The sequence below is a fragment of the Salmo salar genome, chromosome ssa20 (assembly GCF_905237065.1).
Source record: "Salmo salar chromosome ssa20, Ssal_v3.1, whole genome shotgun sequence".
NCBI lineage: Eukaryota > Metazoa > Chordata > Actinopteri > Salmoniformes > Salmonidae > Salmo > Salmo salar.
In genome coordinates, this window is record NC_059461.1 from 2,121,333 (window position 1) to 2,144,141 (window position 22,809).

Consider the following 22,809-nt stretch of genomic DNA (forward strand, 5'->3'; position numbering starts at 1 on the left):
AGTAGCTGCTGCCTTGGCAGGAACTAATGGAGATCCCTAATATATACAAATACAAATGAAATCTTGTGATAAAGTGTCAGATTCTTTTCAGCCTCAATTATCCTTGGAAAACGGCTGTGGTAATAGGCTATTGTGTAAGCACTGTTATATACAGTGTCATACCTGTAGCGGGAGGACCACGAGAGCCACACAGATGAGAATGACCACCAGCAGCTGAGAGGGCCAGATATGAGGTGTGACATCACCGTAGCCCACCGTAGAGAAGGTGACGATGCAGAAATACAGAGAGTTGAACAGAGTCAGGTTCTGATTGGATGCTCTCTCAAGATGCTGGATACCACATGCCCTGGAAGGAGGAGAGGGATTTCACATTTAGGGGTGTTGCTGAATTGGCGTTATGGAGAACCACTATAATGCCGGAACTCAGAGCTACAGATGTCGGATCTTAACTTGATCAATCCTTTCGTCACAGGGAATTTTCCAGATGCAATTCTAAATGAGCTCCGTGTGTGGCTGAAAATGAACAGTTCTCTTTCTCTCCATGCGGGGGCAGTCGAGTCATTGGGATCAGGGTTTGATATCAAAATTATGTTCTCTCTCGCTCGCTCAAACGCTAACCCTAGGTCCTAATACTGCAACATTCAAATGTATAAAATCTGAAACACAGCCATACACATCAACAACTGTTGTTTCATATACAGTGTCAAGTGTATCTTAAAGTTACGAATGAACTGTCAAAATTGAGTTCAATTGTGGCCTGTGGTGGTCTAGCAGTTAGGGCTGCTGCATTCAGTGCAAACATATAGGCCTACTGTGTCGGCGTGGGTTTGATTCCGGGCCGCGGGCCTTCTAGCACAAATAAGTCAATCCCCAGATAGACTTGATGTAGTTACACATTTCAAATTTGGACAGTCCAGGGTTATGGTACCCCAGATCTTGATAAGAAATGACCATATCAGACAGGATAACTTAAATAGGGAATGAATAGAATGATAAGAGTCAGTAGGCTACACCAACATTAGTTTCCTTTCATACAAAGTGTTAAAATGATTGCCCAGAACCGGGCGTGAACTTTTGATACTCAGCACTGAAGCTTGCTGCTCAGACCACTGCACTATGTCAGGTCACAATGCTCTAGCAAGCCTTGAGAATACTGGATGGAATGAGGTCGGTTGGTTAGCGGAGCCTTCCCCCGAACCATAGCCCCCCTAGGTACGCTACTGCATTGTATAGCCTACAAACACTGCTTCCAGTTGCCCCCTGGCTGTGATTATACTCTTTAAATATTTATTCAAATCCTACTGCAGCAGGATTATTTTCCTCCTGTGAGGAAGATCCGACATCTGTATGCATGAGGAAACAGTAGTGAGCTTATCTGAATAAGGACTGGTTCAATTAAAACATGGACACATTGAATGATCAATGGCTCCCGAGTGGCACAGCGGTCTAAGGCACTGCATCTCAGTGCTTGAGGCATCACTACAGACACCCTGGTTTGAATCCAGGCTGTATCACAGCGGTCTAAGGCACTGCATCTCAGTGCTTGAGGCATCATTACAGACACCCTGGTTTGAATCCAGGCTGTATCACAAGCCTGTAAGTTGGTGGTTGAAGATATCCCTCTAGTGGTGTGGGGGCTGCGCTTTGGCAAAGTGGGTGGGGTTATATCCTGTCCGGGTGTATCATCGGATGGGGCCACAGTGTCTCCTGACCCCTCCTGTCTCAGCCTCCAGTACTTATGCTGCAGTAGTTTATGTGTCAGGGGGCTAGGGTCAGTCTGTTTTATCTGGAGTATTTCTCCTGTCTTATCCGGTGTCCTGTGTGAATTTAAGTATGCTCTCTCTAATTCTCTCTTTCTCTCTTTCTTTCTCTCTCTCGGAGGACCTGAGCCCTAGGACCATGCCTCAGGACTACCTGGCATGATGACTCCTTGTTGTCCTCAGTCCACCTGGCCGTGCTGCTGCTCCAGTTTCAACTGTTCTGCCTGCAGCTATGCAACCCTGACCTGTTCACTGTGATTACTATTATTTGACCATGCTGGTCATTTATGAACATTTGAACATCTTGGCCATGTTCTGTTATAATCTCCACCCGGCACAGCCAGAAGAGGACTGGCCACCCCTCATAGCCTGGTTCCTCTCTAGGTTTCTTCCTAGGGTTTGGCCTTTCTAGGGAGTTTTTCCTAGCCACCGTGCTTCTACACCTGCATTGCTTGCTGTTTGGGGTTTTAGGCTGGGTTTCTGTACAGCACGTTGATATATCAGCTGATGTAAGAAGGGCTATATAAATACATTTGATTTGATTTGATCACAACCTGCTGTGATTGGGTGTCCCATAGGGCGGCGCACAATTGTCCCAGCATCGTCTGGGTTTGGCCGGTGTAGGCCATCATTGTAAATAAGAATTTGTTCTTAACTTACTTGCCTAGTTAAATAAAGGTGAAATAAAATGTAAAATCTAAACATTTAAGAGAAAGGTGAATTATACATGATGATGATCCAATTTAACCTAACCTAACTTACTGTTACATTTACATTTTTTTTTACATTTTAGTCATTTAGCAGACGCTCTTATCCAGAGTGACTTACAGTAGTGAATGCATACATTTCATACATTTTTTTCTCCGCACTGGTCCCCCGTGGGAACCCTGTTACAACTTGGCCTGAGTCCCACTGATCTCCTCACTTGTGATATTTAAACAGACAGATTGACATACATATACTATCCACATTGAAATTCAGCCTGGCAGATTAAGGATCAAAACCCTACATTCCCAACGATCGATGCACCACAACACTTCTGCTCTGACCTGTTGAATCAGTGAGAATCACACCATTGATTCTGCTGTCTGTTCTTCCTGACTTCCTCAGTTAATTTCCTGTATTGGATAATGAGGAGTCAAGATGTCAGTGGATGGAGGAAAGGAGAAGGTCCCAGGGAGCACCAGGGATGAAGGGGGGAGATCAGGGGCTGTATTTCATTCCAGAAAGTTGTTTCCTCCTAGATGCCCTTGTTCACTCCCCTTACAGATCTGAAACAACTAGGCATGAGAAAAATATCTGTGGGCCAAGCTGGTTGTTGATGTTGTCATTACAACCAAGTCCAACTCCTTTTTTCAATGTTGCTTACCCCTAACCAGATTCTATCAGATCTGTGAGTGGGAATGAAAAAGGGCAGATGGCAGGGAACAGCTTTGTGGAATGACATGCAGCCCATGGGCCCAGATTTAGGGAGCTTCAGGGTAGAGGCTGGGATCAGAGGACACATACCCAGTGAAGACCAGACAGAGTAGGGTGCAGATGAGGATGAGAACCTGGTTGAACATGGCCGAGTGGGTCCTCTGAATGGCACGATGGAGATCATTCTGAGGATAAAGAGGGGGGAGGGATAGAAGCAGAGCGAGGGAAGGAGAGATACAGAGGGTTAGGGTTCATGTTAAATTGGTTGGTCAGTCAGTTGGTCTGCTGTGCTGGTCAGTCTGTCAGTCTGTCAGTCAGTCAGTCTGCTCCATCTACTGCACCATCTATCTGTCTATTTATCTCACTTTAAAACCTATCTGCCTTGCTGGTTACTTTGATACTGATGCAGTCAACCTTTCATACACCATACAAGCAGTGAACATGCGGTCCATGTCACACCTTGTTAATGTTTCTGATTGGCTGAAGCCCCGCTTCAGTCTCTTCAAGCTACCTACCCACCATGTCCCTTCATACCCTGTTAATGTTTCTGTTTGGCTGAAGCCCCGCTTCAGTCTCTTAAAGCTACCTACCCACCATGTCCCTTGTTAATGTTTCTGTTTGGCTGAAGCCCCACTTCAGTCTCTTCAAGCTACCTACCCACCATGTCCCTTGTTAATGTTTCTGTTTGGCTGAAGCCCCACTTCAGTCTCTTAAAGCTACCTACCCACCATGTCCCTTGTTAATGTTTCTGTTTGGCTGAAGCCCCACTTCAGTCTCTTCAAGCTACCTACCCACCATGTCCCTTCATACCCTGTTAATGTTTCTGTTTGGCTGAAGCCCCACTTCAGTCTCTTCAAGCTACCTACCCACCATGTCCCTTCATACCTTGTTAATGTTTCTGTTTGACTGAAGCCCCACTTCAGTCTCTTCAAGCTACCTACCCACCATGTCCCTTCATACCCTGTTAATGGTTCTGTTTGGCTGAAGCCCCGCTTCAGTCTCTTCAAGCTACCTACCCACCATGTCCCTTCATACCCTGTTAATGGTTCTGTTTGGCTGAAGCCTCCCCTTCAACCTCTCCAGGCTGGACCTGTTCTCCCTCTCAGAACTGGTCTCCTTGGCCCTGGACCTGACCATCTGTCCACAGAGATACATGCTGGCTCTGGCTCAAATCTATACTCATTGATGGTCTGCCTTCCTAAAACATTTGTTTTTAAACTGACAGGGAATCTACAGACTATTTATAATCAGGGAATTCTTACCAGTGTTCTTCTACACCCACATAATGCAGAGTTAAGTTATTCTATAGCAACTATTCTGCAAGCAGGCTATATACAGCATAATCTGAGATCTGAAGCATTTTAATAGGAAGAACCCATGTATTCCCTGCCAACAAAACTACATAATTATGACACCATTGCAACCAGTTCTGTCCAGTTTTGCCTGCTGCGTTATGGCTATAGCATATACTCACAATCATATTCTCCAGGGCACACTTGGCTAACCAGCAGTTGAGAAACACCGGGATGAAGATGTTTCTCAATGGAGGCCAGAAGATCTGAAGAGACAATTGGATTAATTCATATGCACAGTGTGCAGTGTACGCTCCCATCATCAAGTTTCGACACTCACAGTCTCACATTGTCATGCTCCCTGGTCTCTAGAGCTATACTCATAATATAAAACATAAACAATGCAAAAGTCATATGTTGTCTTCTACCCCCAAGCCATAAGACTGTTGAACAATTCATCAAATGGCCACCCCCCCCTTTTTGTTTTTACACTGCTGCTACTCGCTGTTTATTATCTATGCATAGTCACTTTACCCCCACCTACATGTACAAATTACCTGGACTAACCTGTACCCCCGCATATTGACTCAGTACCGGTACCCCCTGTTTATAGCCTCGGTATTGTTATTTTATTGTGTTACTATTTGTTTTATTTTTACTTTAGTTTATTTAGTCAATATTTTCTTAGCACTATTTCTTGAACTGCATTGTTGGTTAAGGGCTTGTAAGTAAGCATTTTACGGTAAGGTCTAGACCTGTTATATTCGGTGCAGGTGACAAATACAATTTCATTTGATTTGATGTTCACTAATTGGCCTTGTTTGCTTTGTGGAATATGGTTTGAGCCACTGAAATGAATCTATTTGTCAACACCACATTCCTCATGGTGTATCCTGTCACATTTCTCTGTTGGACGTTGTGGGCCTGCTGCTTGATGACTACAGAATATCAGAGGGATTCCACACACTGTGAATTCACAAAGACCAGAGCCATTCCAATACCAATATACATGTATTATCAGCATGCCTGAAGCCCATTCATAGTAGAAGGTATCTAGACTATTTGAAATAATTGATTATGGCACAGATGGAAAACAAGGTGTGTGTGTGTGTGTGTGTGTGTGCGTGCGTGCGTGTGTGTGAGATCAGGTGGAAGAAGACTCACAGTGATTATAAACGGCACGGTATTGATCATCTCCAGGATGAAGGAGATCTGGAACATCTGCTCCCAGATATTCCCCTGAAAGAGAGAAACACAATCAATGTGTGAGTCAAGGCAATAAGCTACTGGCTTTGTCTGTGGACTAATTACAATGATAGTGATATGATACAAATCCACCAAAAACGAGGTCAATATTGTTGGAATAATCAGACCTCGGTTCTAAGTGTGCCTGGCACAATGGAACCAATTCTGCAAATCCTGCCCATTTGGCGCTCCAGGCAGGTGAGAACATAATGACAGGATTCGTTAAAACAATTGGGGATTGAAGCCATCTGCCAAAATGAAGCAAAACAAAAAACACACTGTACTTTGTCTTCCTAAAGTAAAACAGCCTAATTAATCAAAGGAAAGTAGCACTGCAGCACTAATGAGTTATTTAAGGAAAGAGACGAATTTAAAGAAAAAAGTAGGACGGACACCTCATCTTTTATTCATTTGTAAGGTGTATTAATGACCTGTTCTTCTGGCTCAGGCTAGAGCTGAGGTTCGCGGTTAACACATATGCCAGAAAGTTCGCCAATTAATTGCAATCTCACACAGAGACGCCACACGACTCTGCCTGATAGAATGAATGAAATGACTTCCTTTGTGGCATAGATTTTTTTCTGTGATCAGTGTGAAAGGAGTAGAGCTGAGGTGTCTTACTTTGTAGCTGAGATATGTAAGGAGCATCGCTTCCAGGAAACTGATTAAGGCCACGATCACCTGGAGCAGAACAGAGTGGAGGCACACACATTACCAGGGCTGCAATCTGGCCACATAACCTCTCAGGCAATCTACATATCACTGGGGAAAAGATGTGCTGTAAAGTGTTTTCTGTTGTAAAATAATTGCATATGGGATGCTGTGAGTGTTTAGATGTCTTGTTTTTCTAATGTATTGGCCACAGGGGAAGGGGGAGATTGTCAATGAAATGTTCACTTGTGAGTTTGACCCATAGTGGCTACTGTTGAATGGAAGACTTGAGAAGCCAGTACTGTATTACCAAAGCAGTGTTAGTGAATCTCAGTCTTCTTTTACCTGTATCGCCCATACAGGAACCCTTCTGTTCACCCAGAAAATCAGATCCCTTTCACAAGACAACACAATGGTATTGATTATACTCTATATATTGATTATTTGACAAAGATGATTCCAAATAACACAAGATAGCTATGAGATTAACAACTCCCTTTCAAAAGACAAAACAGTGTTATTGATGATGAATTAGACTCATTTCAAACACCACCTGATCGAAGCCCGGGACAGCAGTCAATGTTAGACCCTCATAACTCACCAGTTGATTTCTGTGCTTTCTGTAGATTCTGCTGTGGTGCTTGTTCGGTTCTGACAGTTCACACTGCAGAGGAAATCCATAGCACAGGGAAGTCGTTCAGACAGGATGTGTGGTGAAATATATACCCTGTGGCTAATAGGCACCTTCACTCACTCTGCATGTTGCCATGGTGACGGACGGGAGGCAGAGGGACAATTTCTTTAAGAGCTGCCGGCGGCAGTGTATGCAATAAAAACCATATGCTGCTTCCATATCACTACACTGAGAGAGAGAATGCCCCTTCACCATCGCCACTGCTCTTTAAAGCCTTTTGTGTCTCAGATAGATACCAAATTAATTCCAACTCTGGATCTATCTTATCTTGACCAAATACAATCTGATTTTCAACTTTGGGTAAAAGTTAGAGGTAGATTCTCTGAATCATACAATACCTGAATAGATACCATCTTTTTAGAATTGATCTGACTACTGAACAAAAATATAAAACGCAACATGTAAAGTGTTGGTCCCATGTTTCATGAGCTGAAATAAAAGAGCCCAGAAATATTCCATAGACACAAAATGTGCACACATTTGTTTATATTCCTGTTAGTGAGCATTTTTCCTTTGTTAAGGTAATCCATCCACAGGTGTGGCACATCAAGAAGCTGATTAAACAGCATGATCATTACACAGGTGCACCTTGTGATGGGGACATTAAAATGTGCAGTTTTGTCATACAACACAATGCCACAGATGTCTCAAGTTTTGAGGGAACGTGCAATTGGAATGCTGACTGCATGACTGTCTAACAGAGCTGTTGCCAGAGAATTTGCCAGAGAATGTTAATTTCTCTACCATAAGCCACCTCTAACATCGTTTTAGAGAATTTGGCAGTACATCCGACTGGTCTCACAACCACACAATTTCCATATTATTGTCCATATTCTAATACGAGATGCTGATGCACTTATTCTGCCCTCAATCTCAAACACCCAAATTAGAAATCACAGTTTAACAAATGCTACGGTCACTAGTAAGAAATGAAATAACAGGACTTTATCAGGAGGTTAAATGATCAGTTACTCACCATACACCAGTGACCTGTTCGGGGTCATCCAGAGACACTCTGAGGACGTATAGGGCACACGTCAACAGCTTCAAGGAGAAGTTAAACAGACGGATCCTCAGGCCTGCATGGAAATAAACGCAATAGAGAATCTTAAAGCCCAGATTTACTAAATAATTACATTGGGAGTAAATCTCAACCTGTTTCCCAGAGGGAATTGAACAATTATAGCTGACAAAGGTCAAATTAAGCTTATGGGAAGGGAAAACATACCAAGGTAAAGTAAAGAGTAACTGAATTTGTGCTGATTTATATTGAAAAACGAATCTGTTTAATCAGGCCCATAGGAGTAAATCTGGCTAATGTTTGCAGTCATGTTTTTGTAATGCAAGACACATTGGTATGGGAATGTCTAGAAAGTGTGTTATTAACTGCCCAGAAACTGAACTTATCGCAGACCAATGAAATGAGCAGGCTAGTGAGTCCGACAGGTAAAGCATCTCTCCTCAGAACTGGTGTCTCTACCCTACACCGGACATCTCTCATCAGAACTGGTGTCTCTACCGTACCGGACATCTCTCCTCAGAACTGGTGTCTCTACCCTACACCGGACATCTCTCCTCAGAACTGGTGTCTCTACCCGACACCGGACATCTCTCCTCAGAACTGGTGTCTCTACCCGACACCGGACATCTCTCCTCAGAACTGGTGTCTCTACCCTACACCGGACATCTCTCCTCAGAACTGGTGTCTCTACCCTACACCGGACATCTCTCTTCAGAACTGGTGTTTCTACCCGACACCGGACATCTCTCCTCAGAACTGGTGTCTCTACCCGACACCGGACATCTCTCTTCAGAACTGGTGTCTCTACCCTACACCGGACATCTCTCCTCAGAACTGGTGTCTCTACCCTACACCGGACATCTCTCATCAGAACTGGTGTCTCTACCCTACACCGGACATCTCTCCTCAGAACTGGTGTCTCTACCCTACACCGGACATCTCTCCTCAGAACTGGTGTCTCTACCCTACACCGGACATCTCTCCTCAGAACTGGTGTCTCTACCCGACACCGGACATCTCTCCTCAGAACTGGTGTCTCTACCCTACACCGGACATCTCTCCTCAGAACTGGTGTCTCTACCCGACACCGGACATCTCTCCTCAGAACTGGTGTCTCTACCCTACACCGGACATCTCTCCTCAGAACTGGTGTCTCTACCGTACTGGACATCTCTCCTCAGAACTGGTGTCTCTACCCGACACCGGACATCTCTCCTCACCTGAGCCTTCTAGCCGCTGCTTTACCTGTCTCTGGACAGAATAAAGTGACTACTGTATATCTGTCGATGCACAGAACTGGTGTCTCTACCCTACTGAACATCTCTCCTTACCACAACCCTACCTGTTTAAGTGTCATGGTGTTGTCCAGGCTGTGTTGCTGCTCTGCCAGGTCTAAAGTGACTATATCTGGCTATGCACATAGCCGTGACTATCAGGCACAGCTGATGTCTCTGATTCAGAGGGCTTGGGTTAAATACGGAAGACCTATTTTGGTTGAATGCATTCAGTTGTGCAGCTGACCAGGTATCCCCTTCCCCCTTCCCTTTCACATACAGCTCACAGCAACAACATATCACAGGTCTGCTTTGACAGGGTGAACAGCTACGTGTCCGTTCCACAACGATATGACACCCTGTGGGGGGAGATGCTGTATGTTGTGGCAGGCATATAAAGCAGTGGAATAGAGGACGGCTTATTGTGATATATAATGATTAAGACCCAATAACACGGCATGCTGTCAGTAAAGCCATTACAACAACACAGCCCTGCACACAAGGCTCAACACACACACACACACACACACACACACACACACACACACACACACACACACACACACACACACACACACACACACACACACACACACACACACACACACACACACACACACACACGCAAATCATCACCCACACAACTTACCTGACTGCAGATACACATGTCAGTCAGAGGGTGGCGCCAGCTGCCTTAAAGACTGTTCACGTTTCAATCAACCAAGCCTCCCATTTCATCTCTTTGCAGTATTAACACAGCAGTGACACAGTTACAAGAAAAACACCCACATCAAACGCTTCACAATGGGTTTGAATTGTACAGGAGCCAAAACAATCTGACTCAGCAGGAAGCTTTATAGAGTTGGGTTGGCCTTTCTATTTGGCCCTAATGTTTTCTCTGTAACTGATGGGAAGTTGTTCAGAGATATTGACAAGCACATAGGAAGCACTAACAACATACTGCAGCCATTACACACGCATGTAAAAACACACACACACACACACACACACACACACACACACACACACACACACACGCACATACACACACACAGGCACACACACACGCATTTACAAACACAAACACACAGAGAGACTGTAGACATGATGCATTGTGGGTGGGAAGTTGGACAGTTCCAATGACTTTTTCAGAATGCAGGAGAAATCCCATCCTGGCTGTATCCATGACTTAAGTCCTAAAAAGAAATGATAATGCCCTATCCGTTAACAAAATACCTAAAGCATTGTTCTCTTCACAGCAACATGATGTGCAGACCTGAGACACAGCACCATGCGTCAAGACAACTAATTAAAGACCCAGACTGGAGCTGAAATTGGATGTGCAATAGACCTTAATGACTTACATTACTGTATTACCCTGCATTAGGAGGACCTTTATGACTTCCTAGTTCTGTTGTGTTACATGAGACAGTAATAAAGTCCAAACTTCTCTGTGCTCTACTTACTTGACCTTTGGTTTTTGATGAAGAACAGCTTGAGCCTCTCCTTGAAGGTGTTTTCATTCACATAGAACTCCACCTGAACCCTGGAGAGAGAGACAGAGACAGTCAGTACATCTACCATAGAACTCCACCTGAACCCTGGAGAGAGAGACAGAGACAGTCAGTACATCTACCATAGAACTCCACCTGAACCCTGGAGAGAGAGACAGAGACAGTCAGTACATTTACCATAGAACACCTGAACCCTGGAGAGAGAGACAGAGACAGTCAGTACATCTACCATAGAACTCCACCTGAACCCTGGAGAGAGAGACAGAGACAGTCAGTACATCTACCATAGAACTCCACCTGAACCCTGGAGAGAGAGACAGTCAGTACATTTACCATAGAACTCCACCTGAACTCTGGAGAGAGAGACAGAGACAGTCAGTACATCTACCATAGAACTACACCTGAACCCTGGAGAGAGAGACAGTCAGTACATCTACCATAGAACTCCACCTGAACTCTGGAGAGAGAGACAGAGACAGTCAGTACATCTACCATAGAACTCCACCTGAACCCTGGAGAGAGAGACAGTCAGTACATCTACCATAGAACTCCACCTGAACCCTGGAGAGAGAGACAGTCAGTACATCTACCATAGAACTCCACCTGAACTCTGGAGAGAGAAACAGAGACAGTCAGTACATCTACCATAGAACTCCACCTGAACCCTGGAGAGAGAAACAGAGACAGTCAGTACATCTACCATAGAACTCCACCTGAACTCTGGAGAGAGAGACAGTCAGTACATTTACCATAGAACTCCACCTGAACTCTGGAGAGAGAGACAGAGACAGTCAGTACATCTACCATAGAACTCCACCTGAACCCTGGAGAGAGAGACAGTCAGTACATTTACCATAGAACTCCACCTGAACTCTGGAGAGAGAGACAGAGACAATCAGTACATCTACCACAGAACACCTGAACCCTGGAGAGAGAAACAGAGACAGTCAGTACATCTACCACAGAACACATGAACCCTGGAGAGAGAGACAGAGACAGTCAGTACATCTACCATAGAACTCCACCTGAACCCTGGAGAGAGAGACAGAGACAGTCAGTACATCTACCATAGAACTCCACCTGAACCCTGGAGAGAGAAACAGAGACAGTCAGTACATCTACCATAGAACTCCACCTGAACCCTGGAGAGAGAGACAGAGACAGTCAGTACATCTACCATAGAACTCCACCTGAACCCTGGAGAGAGAGACAGAGACAGTCAGTACATCTACCATAGAACTCCACCTGAACCCTGGAGAGAGAGACAGAGACAGTCAGTACATCTACCATAGAACTCCACCTGAACCCTGGAGAGAGAAACAGAGACAGTCAGTACATCTACCATAGAACTCCACCTGAACCCTGGAGAGAGAGACAGTCAGTACATCTACCATAGAACACCTGAACCCTGGAGAGAGAAACAGAGACAGTCAGTACATCTACCATAGAACTCCACCTGAACCCTGGAGAGAGAAACAGTCAGTACATCTACCATAGAACTCCACCTGAACCCTGGAGAGAGAGACAGAGACAGTCAGTACATCTACCATAGAACTCCACCTGAACCCTGGAGAGAGAAACAGAGACAGTCAGTACATCTACCATAGAACACCTGAACCCTGGAGAGAGAGACAGAGACAGTCAGTACATCTACCATAGAACTCCACCTGAACCCTGGAGAGAGAAACAGAGACAGTCAGTACATCTACCATAGAACTCCACCTGAACCCTGGAGAGAGAGACAGAGACAGTCAGTACATCTACCATAGAACACCTGAACCCTGGAGAGAGAGACAGAGACAGTCAGTACATCTACCATAGAACTCCACCTGAACCCTGGAGAGAGAAACAGAGACAGTCAGTACATCTACCATAGAACTCCACCTGAACCCTGGAGAGAGAGACAGTCAGTACATCTACCATAGAACTCCACCTGAACCCTGGAGAGAGAAACAGAGACAGTCAGTACATCTACCATAGAACTCCACCTGAACCCTGGAGAGAGAAACAGAGACAGTCAGTACATCTACCATAGAACTCCACCTGAACCCTGGAGAGAGAGACAGAGACAGTCAGTACATCTACCATAGAACACCTGAACCCTGGAGAGAGAAACAGAGACAGTCAGTACATCTACCATAGAACTCCACCTGAACCCTGGAGAGAGAGACAGAGACAGTCAGTACATCTACCATAGAACTCCACCTGAACCCTGGAGAGAGAGACAGAGACAGTCAGTACATCTACCATAGAACTCCACCTGAACCCTGGAGAGAGAGACAGAGACAGTCAGTACATCTACCATAGAACTCCACCTGAACCCTGGAGAGAGAGACAGAGACAGTCAGTACATCTACCATAGAACTCCACCTGAACCCTGGAGAGAGAAACAGAGACAGTCAGTACATCTACCATAGAACTCCACCTGAACCCTGGAGAGAGAGACAGAGACAGTCAGTACATCTACCATAGAACACCTGAACCCTGGAGAGAGAGACAGTCAGTACATCTACCATAGAACTCCACCTGAACCCTGGAGAGAGAAACAGAGACAGTCAGTACATCTACCATAGAACTCCACCTGAACCCTGGAGAGAGAAACAGAGACAGTCAGTACATCTACCATAGAACTCCACCTGAACCCTGGAGAGAGAGACAGAGACAGTCAGTACATCTACCATAGAACACCTGAACCCTGGAGAGAGAAACAGAGACAGTCAGTACATCTACCATAGAACTCCACCTGAACCCTGGAGAGAGAGACAGAGACAGTCAGTACATCTACCATAGAACTCCACCTGAACCCTGGAGAGAGAGACAGAGACAGTCAGTACATCTACCATAGAACTCCACCTGAACCCTGGAGAGAGAGACAGAGACAGTCAGTACATCTACCATAGAACTCCACCTGAACCCTGGAGAGAGAGACAGAGACAGTCAGTACATCTACCATAGAACACCTGAACCCTGGAGAGAGAGACAGTCAGTACATCTACCATAGAACTCCACCTGAACCCTGGAGAGAGAGACAGAGACAGTCAGTACATCTACCATAGAACACCTGAACCCTGGAGAGAGAAACAGAGACAGTCAGTACATCTACCACAGAAGTACTCCAGCATCCATATATAAGGACCATGGTTATTTGATTGAACTGTTTTGAGATATCAGTAAGTAGACAAGCTTAACCATGATGCATTGTGTTGTTGAATGCTGGAAGGCTCGGGTCTCTTTGTTTATTTGTTACCTCGAAGGCCTTCAGCAGTGAGACACTGAACATAGCATACAAGGTGCTTTTGAAAATGCACCAACAGCCAAAATGAAGAACAGCAACAGAGTGAAGGCAAACACAGTTAAAACAGGATACTTCATCACATGTAACATGAACATGTAACATTCTGCTTTCCTGGAATGGGTTTAATGTAAAAAAGCCATCAATCATAATGACCCCTTCGTAGTCTCCTATATTACCCACAGTGGCCAATTACTGTCATGACAACAAGGAGATGTAGAGTAACCATGGTAATTTGGAACTATCTATTAGAGAGTGAATATTGTGTTGATATGACTCTGAAGATATCCAAGCAATAAATCTGATGTGACACGAGGCACGCAATCTGTTTCAACACCAGTGCCTGTCTGGCTGGAGAAGACTGTTGCCTGACTGTTGAAATGTGCGATGTGCAGCTGAGGTTTAAGCCACACGAACTTCCATTTGAAGCTCTGATAGCTACGTAGCTATGGTGATATCATTACCAGTGATTTTAAAAGACCCTTCAGTTATGTGCGCCTCTAAACTGCGAAGGCTCCTCCAACCAAATTAGTTATTTTACATTGCTGCTTCGAGCATAATTATAGTTTACTTCTTCTCCCATGATGCAATTCACTAAGCACACATCCAACCCCTTAGTAGGCCTACAGTACAATATCCCCCAGAAACGTAGATACTGTACATAGCAGTGTAGCTTTAATCATGTAGGAAGTAGGAATGCTCTTTAATCATTTGAGTCCATATTAGATCATGTTCTCCTCATAATGCTATTGATAAACACATCACAGAGACTGTAGATTCTAGCTATAGAAAGCCCCTCCCTACCCACCACTTCCTGTGTGTGACATCACCACAGACCAGAGGTTCTAAATATTTATATCCTGCACTCTCATTGGTCCCTCAGCTATTCCATGTATTCCTGATTGGACTCTCCTATTCAATCATTTCATGAATAAGTAAAAAGGAACAGTGTAGTGACTGTGACTTATGGATCACCCCTGTGGTGCAATTCATTCATACTTGACAAGCTAGTCACTTGAAAATATATATTTCATTTTATACGGTCCTCCTGTACCCCCAACAAGCACACCTGATTTTACTTGTCTACCAATTATCAAGCCCTTGACAGGTTGAATCAAGTTTTTTTGTCCGGGCTACAACAAAAATGTGTTCTGTTGGGGGTAGCTGAGGGCCGGAGTTGGGAAACACTGTTCTAAGCAATCTAATGAAACACTTTGATGTTAATGTAAAGCAAGTACATTAATAAAGGCCCATAAACTGAATATTGGGGTGTGTCTGGGAGGTTATAAATGAAGGGAGAGCTAACTTCGACTCCTCTATCTAGAATAGATGTAGATTAATCTAAAGTGAGGGTGAAAGAGATCTATTTGATGTGTGGTTGCCTCCCCTAATGACAGCGATAATGGGCTGTAAACTCCTGCAGGGCCCTTGGAGCCTTCTGACAAGATTAATAGGGAGGAGAGGAGAAGAGAGGAAGGAATGAAGAGGAGAGAAAAGGAGGAGGGCAATTACTGGAGCCATATCCTGAGGGAAGCACAGAGAGAGAGAGAGAGAGAGAGAGAGAGAGAGAGAGAGAGAGAGAGAGAGAGAGAGAGAGAGAGAGAGAGAGAGGGTCTGCATGTCTGTATAATAACAGATGTGTAGCTTAACCTGCTGTCCAATCCTCCTCTCCTTCTAGCCTTCATCTCCCTGTTCTTCTCTCTCTCTATCCCCTTCGTTTTATCTCCCTCTATTTCTTTACCACATGGAGACAGCCTCCAGGCAGGAAACGTCCACTCCACTCTCATGTGGTGAACCAATAACTGTATAGGTGCTGTAAAGTCCAGGAACCACTCATACACATTACACACACATGCTTACAATAGAAACACCCAGCAAAGAAAGAGGGACCGGGGCCAAGCTTCCTGCCATCCAGGACCTCTATGCTAGGCGGTGTCAGAGGAAGGGCATAAAAATTGACAAAGACTCCAGCCACCCTAGTCATAGACTGTTCTCTCTGCTACCGCACGGCAAGCGGTACCGGAGCGCCAAGCCTAGGTCCAAGAGGTTTCTAAACAGATTCTACCCCCAAGCCATAAGACTCCTGAACACCTAATCAAATGGCTGGTAGCTGGGGCGGCAGGTAGCCTAGTGGTTAGAGAGTTGGGCCAGTAACCAAAAGGTTGCTGGATCAAATCCCTGAGCTGACAAGCTGTGAATCTGTTGTTCTGCCCCTGAACAAGGCAGTTAACCCACTGTCCCCCCGGTAGGCCGTCATTGTAAATAAGAATTTGTTCTTAACTGACTTGCCTAGTTAAATAAAGCTTACACATGGCTACCCAGACTATCTGCATTGCCCCTCCCCCTCTTTTACACCGCTGCTACTCTCTGTTGTTATCATCATTGTATAGTCACATTAAAAACTCTACCTACATGTACATATTACCTCAACTAACTGGTTCCCCCGCACATTGACTCTGTACCGGTACCCCCTTGTATATAGTCTAGATATTGTTATTTTACTGCTGCTCTTTAATTACTTGTTACTTTTATTTGTTATTGTTATCTGTATTTTTTGAAACTGCATTGTTGGTTAGGGGCTCATAGGTAAGCATTTCACTGTAAGGTCTACACCTGTTGTATTCAGCACAAGTGACTCATATAATTTGATTTGATTTGATATGCATGTTGACATAATCAATATCACAGCATGGATACACATGTACACATGTAAATCGAGACACAGAGACACAGGTACATAGAGACACAGGTACATAGAGACACAGAGACACAGGTACATAGAGACACAGAGACACAGAGACACAGGTACATAAAGACACAGAGACACAGGTACATAAAGACACAGAGACACAGGTACATAGAGACACAGAGACACAGAGACACAGGTACATAGAGACACAGAGACACAGGTACATAGAGACACAGGTACATAGAGACACAGAGACACAGGTACATAGAGACACAGAGACACAGGTACATAGAGACACAGGTACATAGAGACACAGAGACACAGGTACATAGAGACACAGGTACATAGAGACACAGAGACACAGGTACATAGAGACACAGGTACATAGAGACACAGAGACACAGGTACATAGAGACACAGAGACACAGGTACATAGAGACACAGGTACACAGAGACACATGTACATAGAGACACAGAGACACAGAGAAACAGGTACATAGAGACACAGAGACACAGAGAAACAGGTACATAGAGACACAGAGACACAGGTACATAGAGACACAGGTACATAGACACATAGAGACACAGAGACACAGGCATATAGAGACACAGAGACATAGAGACACAGGTACACAGAGACACATGTACATAGAGACACAGAGACACAGGTACACAGAGACACAGGTACACAGAGAAACAGGTACATAGAGACACAGGTACATAGAGACACAGAGAAACAGGTACACAGAGACACATGTAAATAGAGACACAGGTACATAGACACACAGAGACAGAGACACAGAGACACAGGTACATAGAGACACAGGTACATAGAGACACAGGTACACAGAGACACAGGTACATAGAGACACAGAGAAACAGGTACACAGAGACACATGTACATAGAGACACAGAGAAACAGGTACACAGAGACACATGTACATAGAGACACAGGTACATAGACACACAGAGACAGAGACACAGAGACACAGGTACATAGAGACACAGAGACAGAGACACAGAGACACAGGTGCATAGAAACACAGAGACAGAGACACAGAGACACAGGTACATAGAGACAGCGAGACACAGGTACATAGAGACACAGAGACACAGGTACACAGAGATACAGGTACATAGAGACACAGGTACACATAGACACGGAGACACAGGTACATGGAGACACTGAGACACAGGTACACAGGTGCATAGAGACACAGGTATATAGAGAAACAGAAACACAGGTACATAGAGACACAGAGACACGTACAAAGCGACACAGGTACATAGAGACACAGCTGCATAGAGACACAGGTGTATAGAGACACAGGTATATAGAGAAACAGAAACACAGGTACATAGAGCCACAGAGACACTGAGACAAAGGTACATAAAGACAAAGGTACATAAAGATACAGAGACACATGTACACAGGTACATAGATACAGGTGCTTGAGTAGACTCACATAAAAAACATACAAACAAGGCAACACAAGAGCAACATGCATACATCCCTGTTATTATCATACAATACTGTTATTACCATACATCACTGTTATTACCATCCATCCCTGTTATTACCATACGTCCCTGATATTACCATACGTCACTGTTATTACCATCCATCCCTGTTATTACCATACGTCCCCGTTATTACCATCCGTCCCCGTTATTACCATCTATCCCTGTTATTACCATACGTCCCTGATATTACCATACATCACTGTTATTACCATCCATCCCTGTTATTACCATCCGTCCCCGTTATTACCATCCATCCCTGTTACTACCATACGTCCCTGATATTACCATACGTCACTGTTACTACCATACGTCCCTGATATTACCATACGTCACTGTTACTACCATACGTCACTGATATTACCATACGTCACTGTTACTACCATACGTCACTGTTATTACCATACGTCACTGTTACTACCATACGTCACTGTTATTACCATACGTCACTGTTACTACCATACGTCACTGTTATTACCATACGTCCCCGTTATTACCCTCCTTCCCTGATATTACCATACGTCACTGTTATTACCATCCGTCCCCGTTATTACCATCCGTCACTGTTACTACCATACGTCACTGTTATTACCATACGTCACTGTTACTATCATACGTCACTGTTACTACCATACGTCACTGTTATTACCATACGTCACTGTTACTACCATACGTCACTGTTATTACCATACGTCACTGTTACTACCATACGTCACTGTTATTACCATCCGTCCCCGTTATTACCCTCCATCCCTGATATTACCATACGTCACTGTTATTACCATACGTCCCCGTTATTACCCTCCATCCCTGATATTACCATACGTCACTGTTATTACCATCCGTCCCCGTTATTACCATAAGTCACTGTTATTACCATCCGTCCCCGTTATTACCCTCCATCCCTGATATTACCATACGTCACTGTTATTACCCTCCGTCCCCGATATTACCATACGTCCCTGATATTACATCCGTCCCCGTTATTACATCCGTCCCTTTTATTACCATACATCCCTGTTATTACCATCCGTCCCTGTTATTACCATCCGGCCCCGTTATTACATCTGTCCCTGTTATTACATCCGTCCCTGTTATTACCATACATCCCTGTTATTACCATCCTTCCCCGTTATTACATCCGTCCCTGTTATTACCATACATCCCCGTTATTACATCCGTCCCTGTTATTACCATACATCTCCGTTATTACCATCCTTCCCCGTTATTACATCCGTCCCTTTTATTACCATCCATCCCCGTTATTACCATACGTCCCCGTTATTACCATCCGTCCCCGTTATTACATCCGTCCCTGTTATTACCATACATCCCTGTTATTACCATACATCCCTGTTATTACCATCCTTCCCCGTTATTACCATATGCCCCCGTTATTACCATCCGTCCCCGTTATTACATCCGTCCCTGTTATTACCATACATCCCTGTTAATACCATCCGGCCCCGTTATTACATCCGTCCCTGTTATTACATCCGTCCCTGTTATTACCATACATCCGTGTTATTACCATCCTTCCCCGTTATTACATCCGTCCCTGTTATTACCATACATCCCCGTTATTACATCCGTCCCTGTTATTACCATACATCCCCGTTATTACCATCCTTCCCCGTTATTACATCCGTCCCTTTTATTACCATACATCCCCGTTATTACCATCCGTCCCCGTTATTACATCCGTCCCTGTTATTACCATACATCCCTGTTATTACCATACATCCCTGTTATTACCAGCCGTCCCTGTTATTACCATACGCCCCCGTTATTACCATCCAGCCCCGTTATTACAGGTACATAGAGACACAGAGACACAGGTACATAGAGACACAGAGACACAAGTACATAGACACACAGAGACACAGGTACATAGAGACACAGAGACACAGAGACACAGGTACATAGAGACACAGAGACACAAGTACATAGACACACAGAGACACAGGTACATAGAGACACAGAGACACAGGTACATAGAGACACAGAGACACATGTACATAGACACACAGAGACACAGGTACATAGAGACACAGAGACACAGGTACATAGAGACACAGGTACATAGACACACAGAGACACAGAGACACAGGTACACAGAGACACAGGTACATAGAGACACAGGTACATAGACACACAGAGACACAGAGACACAGGTACATAGAGACACAGATACACTGAGACAAAGGTACATAAAGACAAAGGTAAATAAAGATACAGAGACAAAGGTACACAGGTACATAGATACAGGTACTTGAGTAGACTCATAAAAAACATACAAACAAGGCAACACAAGGGCAACATGCATACATCCCTGTTATTATCATACAATACTGTTATTACCATACATCACTGTTATTACCATCTGTCCCCGGTATTTGCATCCGTCCCCGTTATTACCATCCGTCCCCGTTATTACCATCCGTCCCCGTTATTACCATATGTCCCCGTTATTACCATACGTCCCCGTTATTACATCCATCCACGTTGTTACATTCATCCCCGTTATTACCGTCCATCCCCGTTATTACCATCCATCCCCGTTATTACCATATGTCCCTGTTATTACCATCCGTCCCTGTTATTACCATCCATCTCTGTTATTACCATACAGTACTGTTATTACCATCCTTCCCCGTTATTACCATCCGTCCCTGTTATTACCATCCGTCCCCGTTATTACCATCCGTCCCTGTTATTACCATCCATCTCTGTTATTACCATACAGTACTGTTATTACCATCCGTCCCTGTTATTACCACCCGTCCGTTATTACCACCCGTCCCTGTTATTACCATACATCCCTGTTATTACCACCCGCCCCTGTTATTACCATACATCCCTGTTATTACCATACATCCCTGTTATTACCATACATCCCTGTTATTACAGTACCAGTCAAAAGTTTGAACACACCTACTTATTTTTGTGTACTTTTTTCTTCATTGTTGTCACGTCCTGACCAGCAGATGGAGCTAGTGTTTTAGTTTTGGGGTCAGGACGTGGCATGTTTGTATTGGTTAAATGTTGGGTGGATGATTGGGACTTCCAATTGAAGGCAGGTGTGTATAGTTGCCTTTGATTGGAAGTCCTATATAGGTGTGTGTGTTTTTCTTTGGGGTTGTGGGTGGTTGTTTTTGCACTGCGTTTCTAGCCTGCAGAACTGTAGCTGTTGTTACTTTGTTTGCATTGTTAAGTGGATGCTTTACTTCTTTATTTTAATTAAAGATGAGTATTCACATACCTGCTGCGCCTTGGTCCATTTCTACAGAAGACAGCCGTTACAATTGTAGAATAATAGTGGACATCAAAACTATCAAATAACACCTACGGAATCATGTAGTAACCAAAATAGTGTTAAACATATCAAAATATATTTAATATTTTAGATTCTTCAAAGTAGCCACCCTTTACCTTGATGATAGCTTTGCAAACTCTTGGCATTCTCTCAACCAGCTTTATAAGCTAGCCCCCTTCGTCACAGACATAATTACACTTATATATGTTGGCAACACACATTATAAAACATGAAAAGACCTGGTTCAAAAGCAATCCATAGTAATAAACTATGTCAGGAAAACATGACCTACATGTACAGGAATAGTGAGGCAGCAGACACACCCCTTCAGAAGAAAGTACTCATTAGAATGGGCCATGTAACCATAGACACAGACACCTCTCTTTCCTTGCACCTGCAGATCACTTTGATTGTCTTTCATCATATGAACATATGGTTTGATAATGTAGAGGTGCACTGTTAGTGTATACATTAACACATATGCTAAAAGGTATCAAGATGCAACATACATGCACACACCATTGCCTACGAGAAGATAGGGAAGACATACTGTATATCTGCACTGTGCACTGTAAATTAACATCTGTTATCTGATTCACTGTTATCTGATGGAAGAAGTTAATGAAACCATGATTATCTGATTCACTGTTATCTGATTCACTGTTATTTGATTCACTGTTATCTATTGGGAGAAGTCAATGAAACCATGATAAATAGAAGAGAGATGCTTCATACCATACAATCTGTCTTGTTTTAATAAAAGACATATCAGTAGCATAAGACACACAGGTCAGTGATTGTAATCATGAGGGAATGACTGAAACACATCCAAACAGTTGTTGCACACTTGGATAATTACTCAAATCACAATCAGATCAGTTATCCCATTGGCTGAAGATTGTTTGATATGAGACACACAGCTGTGTTGATTTCCCATGTTATCTGTTTCAGTTGTCAATAGCCTTGGTTAAATATCTTGCTTAGGGCACGACAGCACTTAGCCCATCTGGACTTGAGACCTACACTGTCAATTGGCCACAATTCCATTTCAATTCTCTGACCATTGCATAAATGCATTGACCTGTCATCTTCCTCTGTGAATTTATTTGCATTTCTTCTGT

At 44.0% G+C, this 22,809-nt stretch overlaps 1 protein-coding gene across 9 annotated transcripts in view; it reads right to left on the minus strand.

The window, feature by feature from the left end:
- LOC106579798 (potassium channel subfamily T member 1) overlaps positions 1-22,809 on the minus strand; it is a 255,225-nt gene that overhangs the window by 72,248 nt on the left and 160,168 nt on the right. For all 9 annotated transcript variants that reach the window (XR_006761123.1, XM_045704264.1, XM_045704263.1 and 6 more), the window contains exons 4-12: positions 10,823-10,902; positions 8,038-8,140; positions 6,969-7,031; positions 6,713-6,761; positions 6,338-6,397; positions 5,636-5,710; positions 4,654-4,737; positions 3,270-3,364; positions 163-346 (exon numbers count right to left, since the gene is read on the minus strand). Coding sequence is in view for 8 of the 9 variants with exons in the window: in XM_045704264.1 (XP_045560220.1) it covers positions 163-346; positions 3,270-3,364; positions 4,654-4,737; positions 5,636-5,710; positions 6,338-6,397; positions 6,713-6,761; positions 6,969-7,031; positions 8,038-8,140; positions 10,823-10,902 (793 nt within the window). In the remaining variant the exon portion in view is untranslated. The remainder of the gene's footprint in view (positions 1-162; positions 347-3,269; positions 3,365-4,653; positions 4,738-5,635; positions 5,711-6,337; positions 6,398-6,712; positions 6,762-6,968; positions 7,032-8,037; positions 8,141-10,822; positions 10,903-22,809) is intronic.